The sequence below is a fragment of the Berghia stephanieae genome, chromosome 13, assembly GCF_034508935.2.
Source record: "Berghia stephanieae isolate SIO BIC M18660-M18661 chromosome 13, UCSD_Bste_1.3, whole genome shotgun sequence".
Taxonomy (NCBI): Eukaryota; Metazoa; Mollusca; class Gastropoda; order Nudibranchia; family Aeolidiidae; genus Berghia; species Berghia stephanieae.
This window is the reverse complement of record NC_088372.1, coordinates 34,344,178-34,351,677: the sequence shown is the minus strand read 5'-3', so window position 1 is coordinate 34,351,677 and position 7,500 is coordinate 34,344,178. Positions and strand designations below refer to the sequence as shown.

Below are 7,500 nucleotides of genomic sequence, written 5' to 3'. Positions count from 1 at the left end.
TTGAACTGGTCTCCTCTAATTAAGTCGATACGGATTACTATCGTACTGTGGAGAAAAAACAACAACAAACAAACGAGCAAAGGTACGTACTAAAATTTTGGGGCCAGAAAACTCATCCTTCAAATATTCGATCGATTATAAAGACCTCTCTCTTAGCGAAAACACTCTCAAATCTGGGACTTCGTGAAGATAATTGATCTCCAAAACGACCAAGTTATCTCCAGTTGTTTTATCAATTCCATACAAAATTGAATATATCAATGATAATTGGTATTGTGATAAAATATCGTCAATTAAATTGAAGCCTCCATTTCATTAGACTATCCTTATTTATTTCTTCCGAGCTTTAAGCAGCAAAATTTGTATTACAAAATATATATATATTTTTTTTTAAATTAAAAATTGAGCTTTTCTATCGCCCAATATCCACCAAACGTGTTCAAGGCGCTTTACAAAGGACCCCTGGCCAACAGTAACACTTAACATCTAGGACGGGACATGACGCCTGTTTGGCGATATTACATTTTTATTTTCAGACAGAGACAGCTGCTGCCCTGTTAACGGCCAAGTACTCATTTTACCTGAGTACGGTGAAAGAATGAGTCAAGAGCCGTTTCCAAGGATTCAACTATGCGCCGAGCCAAAAAGCGAGTGTCATGCCACATGACCACATAGCCGCATATAAAATTATATTTATGCTATTCGTTTAGCTAAATACTCACAACATCCGCCAGCCATATTCAACATACCAACAGGCAAAGCTGCGTGTAACGTTTAACGTTTATAGTCTGATCGATATCATTTAGTGAGTACTAATCATATTGACGGTTGTCTAAAAACAATGACAAAGAGCTGAGTGGCGTCAGCTTCGTTCCTTCTGTATAATTTATTTATCAATAAAATGACAAAATGTCAATTTCGATAATAGTTCGTGAAATCGGAGACTCTAATATGGAGACGTGGAACTCAGGGGCAATTCCCACTGTGGCCAATTGTGACCACGCCCGTGGCCATCTGGCAGCCCTGCTCGACTCGAACCGTCATTTCGGTAACTCGGGAATGTTTGGCGAGGATGAAGAAATAATTGCAGACTCGTTTGCCAAAGCTCCCTAACTCCGTTTTTTTTTTTTTTCTCTCCACATTTTGAGATACTGATGATTATTTTCCCTAAAATGTCTCATTCGGTCTATTGTTTTATCGTATTTAAACTTCAAATTCACACGAATCTAGGGAAATTCTTGAGCCACGTGATGCTGCTTAACCCTCTCCTTACCACCCATAGGAAAATCGTCACATTCGTTACGATGCAGCCAACAATTTTCTTATTCTGATTTCATTTTGTTATAGTTATGGCGATAAAAACTCGACACTGTGTTGCAGGGCTCATTTTTCTGAACAAAATATTATAGCATATACCCGTCACTTTTCTGTTTGAAAAATCTATTTTTTTGTTGGGTGAGTATGAAGTTTCGGGTGAAATTCTGAAAATAGATGGTAAGGAGGGAGTTAAGATATGATTTACATTTCAATTTATCTCCTTGATGGATGGAAAATCTCAAAAAGTAGAAAAATCGACTTAACGCGTTTTGGAAAACCAGTCTTCAATTGAAGAAGTGCACGCGTGTTTTTCTCGTGTGTTTCGAAAGTCGTTTGTGTTCATTTAACACTAGATTTGTCGAACGAGAAGATTTTCAGAGATTTTTTTATAAATTTTAGGCGTGCAAAATTTGAAGATGATAAATTATTTTTTATTTAAGCCATGATAGTTGTGGTGATTCAATAAGTTGTGTCAAGGCAAGTAAATTGTTGCTTCTCTTCTTTCAGAAAATGGCATTCGTGTCTGCATGTTTGTGTTTGTGTGTATGTGTGAGTGTTTGTTTCTGTGTGTGTGGTGTGTTTGTGTGTGTGTGCGCGTGTCTGTGCGTGGCCGTATGTGTTCGTATATGTGTTTGTGTGAGTGTGTATGGGGGTGTGTCTTTGTGTGTTTTTGGTGTATGTATGTGTGTGTATGTATGTATGTGTGTGTGTGTGTATGTATGCGTGTGTGTATGTAGGGAGGGGTCCCAATAAAATCTCCGTTAATGGCCCATTCTACAACACAATTGGTCGAATTGTGAATTCACATGAATGATGAACTCCCAGCTACTAATCACTTGGAATTTTTCAGCCTAACTGATCACACGCATTTTTGGTCTCCCTCGTATTGCAGACGAGATTGTAGTGCTACCCAACGAGGAGCGAGCACAAGGATTTTCATCTGATATAGATGGTTCGAAGATGACGTCACTCAGGTCTTTGTTATTGTTTTTTTGCCATCCACGTTTATGAGGAATGCTCACTGAACTGTTTTAACCCGACTATTAACGTTCATGGATACACAGAGCTGCCAACCTACTGCAAAAATTGCGGAATTGTACGCATTTTCAGCGATTGTACGCTTGTACACATTTCCCCCAAGATTGTACCCATTTTAGTGTGCAGTTCACTTCAGTTTTCTTTAGTTGTAATTCATATTATTACTAGCCTATTGAGAAACCTTGGTGACCAAGTGGATATTCATATATTTTTTGACCAATTATGATCTTCATGCTGGGAGGTAGAATTCTGAAAGGATTGGATTATAGTCTTGGGAACATCATTGTTTGCTGCAATTGAGCTTGTGTGGTGTGACTTTATGTAATTATACCTTCCTCTTACTTTCACAATGGTTATTTACCGTCGATTTCAGGATTGTACCCATTTTTATGAAATCTCCCCCATTTTGAGGTCGCATTGTACACATTCTCATCAGATGGGGTTGGCAGCTCTGGATACACACAGTATTGTGTGTTGGTCCGTTATACTTCCGGATGGCAATGTTATGAGCTTCTTAGCCAAGCGCATACTATCTATAGTTTTGTTATTATTGCGTCACAAACAGGAGGGAGAGACCTTGTTGTTTCGTAGCCAGGTGCATGCGCAGTCGAGGTCTCTCCTGTTTATTCTTCTGGCATCTCCGTCCATCTAGAAGTGAGTGGTGAGCCAGGTCTCCCTTTAATCTTGTGGAAAATCGTGTAGCTAAAACGATGGATATGCAGATTCCTCGGGGACGTAATTTGTTTTTTTTTCCAAATTGATTTGCTACGCATGATACCAAATATTCAACCTTGAACTTGCTTGTATTTTGATTCCTTTATTCCCCCCCCCCCCTTCCCGCCTCCCCCCTCCCCCCTCCCGCCTCCCACTTTCACCAATCTATCCACCCCATTTTTGTGCCGCTATGTGGTCATTTGATATAACACTCGCCTTCGGCCCGGCAGGTCCGCGGTTCAAAGTCGTGCTCTGAGCAACTCATATTTGAGGCCTTGGAAAAGTCTCTTTACCCACATTCTCTCTCACCGTACTCGGGTGTAAAATGAGTACCTAGCCGTTAAAAGCATTGCTTCCGTCGAAAAGCAAAACAAAACAATCAAACATTGTAATATCGCCTAACATGTGTTGAAATGTGTTGACGTTGACTGTGGATCCCTTGTATATCGGTTTGAGCACATTTAAATGGATGTTGCACTATAGGGAATGAGATTAGCGGAAGAGTAGCGTCCCTTGATTGGACGTCACCCATAGTCTGTGACGTCACTGGCGGAAAAGTTATTAGAGAGAGAACGTCATGTTGGTTGTGCGAGGACGAGAGACGCATGCGCACAACCAACATGACGTTCTCTCTCTAATAACTTTTCCGCCGGTGACGTCACAGAATATGGGTGACGTCCAACCAAGGGACGCTACTCTTCCGCTAATCTCATTCCCTATATCAAGATGATAATAATGATAATGAAGCATTTATAAAGCGCACACTTCCATTCAAAGATGCTCAGGGCGCTATAAAAAAAAAAAAACAAAACAAACAAAAAACCAGTTAAGTTACAATCAATAGTGAATCAATGCACAAATCAAAATTTACAACGGATCAAAAGGCACGGGAAAAAAAAGTTCTCTTTTAAGATTTAAAAAAAAAATAATTAAAAATTCACTATATAAATGCTCTTATTTATTTTTTTTTTCCATTTAATATTCTCATAGAGACTTGAAGCCACAGAATCTCCTAATCAGTGAGGCCGGGGAGCTCAAGTTGGCTGATTTTGGTAAGTTGGTTTTTGGGTTTCCATTCCTTTGTTGTTCGTTTTACTCTTAAATCCTCCCCCTTCCCCTCTCCTTCTTCATATTCCACATTCTCCTCTTGTTTCGTCTTTACTTCTTCTTCTTCTTCTTCTTCTTCTTCTTCTTCTTCTTCTTCTTCTTCTTCTTCTTCTTCTTCTTCTTCTTCTTCTTCTTCTTCTTCTTCTTCTTCTTCTTCTTCTTCTTCTTCTTCTTCTTCTTCTTCTTCTTCTTCTTCTTCTTCTTCTACAAAAATATTTTTTTTGGATGTTAATGTGTTGACTATTGCAGATGACAGAGCGAGATAAAGAATCCACGCGTAGGGTATATATTCTATCTGGAAGGGGTAATTCTATCATTTCAGGGACTACCTGAGCCTGAGCAATCATTGGTTTTGTGTGTTTCACTGTTTTAAAAAAAAAAAAAATTAAATCGAATGTAAATTGGGACATTGCGGAAGTATCAGTGTTTTCTTTTTTTTTTAAAGAAAGGAGAAGAAAGAAAAATAATTAATTAAATATAGAAATTGTAATGTAGCTTAATAGGCGTCATGTCCAGTTAGACATGTTAAGTGTCGCTTATGGATTTTTTCTTTGGAAAGCACTTCAAGCACACTTTGTGGCTACGTGTGTGGTCTAGTATAACACTCGCTTTCGGATCGGAAGGTCATGGGTTCAGGTCCCGATGGCACTTTGTTTAGTTCTTGGAAAAGGCTCTTTTCTCACATATTCTCGCTGTACTCGGGTGTAAAATGAGAACCTGACCGTTAACACCGCTTTGTCAGTTTGAAGAAAAAAAAAAGAGTGTAATATTGCCTAATGGGTGTCATATATCATTCTACGTGTTAAGTGTTGTTGTTGACTAGGGACCCCTTGTGAAGTGCTTTGAGCAGCATGTTTAGTGGATATTGCACTATATAGAAGGGGGGATAATGTACAATATAAAAGCTATGTGAATTTTTTTGTTTGGTTTTTTTTTTTTTTCTTTTTTTTTTTTTTTTTTTTTTTTTTTTTGTTGTGTGTTTTTGTGTGTGTACCCTTTGCAAAGTGCTTTGAGCATGTTTAGTGAATATGCGCCGTGTAAAAGCTCAATTAAAAAAAAAAAATTGGGGGGGGGGAGGGGGGGGGGAGAGTTGTGTGGATAGTGCGCAATATCAAAGCTATGTGAAGTTTGCTTTTTGGGTTGTTTTTTTATATAGTTTTAATTTTTTCTCTTTTTTTTGTGTGTGTAACTGTTTGTGTGTGTGTATGTGTGTGTATCTGTGTGTGTGTGTATGTGTTTATGTCATTGTATTACTGTAACTTACTACTCGAATTAAACAGTTGACAATTTAAAACTTTTTTTTTTTATTTACGCTATCCTCCCCCTTTCCACTTTCCAGGTTTAGCCAGGGCCAAATCCATTCCCAGCCACACCTACTCCCACGAAGTGGTCACCCTGTGGTACAGACCTCCCGATGTCCTCATGGGCTCCACCGAATACACCACCTCCCTGGACATGTGGTAAGCAAGAAGGACATTTTGAATTTACCTAAATTAGACTGAAGAAGATTTCGTTAGTCGTCTTTTAGTTTTAGAGCTGTGAGGCCTGTGGAGCCGAAGTTTATCCTTGTTTCTTAACCCTCTTCTTACCAGCCATAGGAAAATCGTCACATTCGTTACGATGCAGCCAACAATTTTCTTATTCTGATTTCATTTTGTTATAGTTATAGCTACAAAAACTCGACACTGTGTTGCAGAGCTAATTTTTCTGAACAAAATATAGAATATACTCGTTGCTAATCTGTTTGAAAAATCTATTTGTGTGTTTGGTGAGTATGAAGTTTAGGGTAAAATTCTGAAAATAGCTGATAAGGAGAGAGTTAAGCTTGAAACGGATAATAACACATTTTTTTTTGCTACCTGTTGGATAGAACGCTATTTTATCGCAAATTACTTTCCACCAGACTTAACAGACTTAGCTACCCAATCACTGCTAAAAGACAGGGGGGGGGGGGGGGGGGGGGGGTCAGAAAAAAATCTCAACTTCACCCTGCGATTCCCAACATCTAATAACCGATCATTATGCACCAGCGGATTTTATAAATAATGATTTGATGGTGATGAAGTCATTCTTGATTGAGAAAAAGGCTCTAAAAGTTACTGGAAAATCACTTTGTAAAACATAATTTTGGTGTCATTGTTAGATTTGCCAGTTAGAAAAATCTAACATAGGCTGTATGGAACAATTTTGACCCCTGACCCTTTTTTTTTTTAAATGATTTTTAAAAATATCTATTTATAGATTCAATTATCAATATCTGGGTCACCCAGGCATAATATCAATTAGAGATGATGTGTCATACTTACTTACTTACTTAGGCCGCCCCTTGGGAGGCCCAACATGAGCCACAAGTCTTCGCCATTCTGTCCTGTCCTCCATAAGTGTACACAGCTCCCGGGTGTTGTCCATTCCTGTGTCGTCTAGCAGACAATCAATGTAGATTTTATTCTGCCTGCCTCTGCATGTGTCATGAATAACAATGAAATATTTATTCTTTACTTATTCTTTTGTTTCCGTTCTCCAGGGGTGTGGGTTGTATCTTCACAGAGATGATCTCTGGTCAAGCCACGTTCCCAGGCATGAAGGATGCCTTTGACCAGCTGAACCAGATCTTTAAAGTACTGGGCACGCCCACCCCAGACACGTGGGAAGGTGTCAGCAAGTACATCAACTATGATTTAAGTAAGTCACTATAATCATGACACCAGATCTTTAAAGTACTGGACACGCCCACCCCAGACACGTGGGCAGGTGTCAGCAAGTACATCAACTATGATTTAAGTAAGTCACTATAATCATGACACCAGATCTTTAAAGTACAGGACACGCCCACCTCAGACACCTGGGCAGGTGTCAGCAAGTACATCAACTATGCATATCATATATTCCTGTGGAAGAAATATTACAAATTTTGATTTCACATCAATTTGGTAGCCGCATAGAGAAAATATTTTTTTCCCCCCTAAAGTTGCTGTACTTTTAAAGAGAAAAAAAAATTCCTGAATTATATAAAGGCTAGAAATGTGAAAAGCAATGAACTCGAAGAAAATTGTGAAAATGCGTTTTGCTCATAATTTTCATTTATTTATATTTCCTTCCTTGTTATTTATTATTTACTTGTTGATTCTGATCTTTCCCTTACAATTCACAGACAAACTCGAGATGTTCCGTCCTCAAGCCCTGGTGTGTTGTGTTCCCAAATTGGCTTATATACCACATGCCGATGACCTGGCCAGTCTATTTTTACAGGTTTGGCTTGATTTTGATTTTGTTGTTCTTTTTGCTCCAATAGCCCAATTGGTAGAGCAGTCACGGTACAAGATA

General features: G+C 38.7%; 1 protein-coding gene across 5 annotated transcripts in view; it reads left to right on the top strand.

Moving 5' to 3' along the window:
* LOC144959164 (cyclin-dependent kinase 14-like) overlaps nucleotides 1-7,500 on the top strand; it is a 143,343-nt gene that overhangs the window by 131,632 nt on the left and 4,211 nt on the right. For all 5 annotated transcript variants that reach the window (XM_078891686.1, XM_078891687.1, XM_078891688.1 and 2 more), the window contains 4 exons: nucleotides 4,060-4,121; nucleotides 5,516-5,636; nucleotides 6,701-6,858; nucleotides 7,328-7,425. In XM_078891686.1, the coding sequence (XP_078747812.1) occupies nucleotides 4,060-4,121; nucleotides 5,516-5,636; nucleotides 6,701-6,858; nucleotides 7,328-7,425 (439 nt within the window). The remainder of the gene's footprint in view (nucleotides 1-4,059; nucleotides 4,122-5,515; nucleotides 5,637-6,700; nucleotides 6,859-7,327; nucleotides 7,426-7,500) is intronic.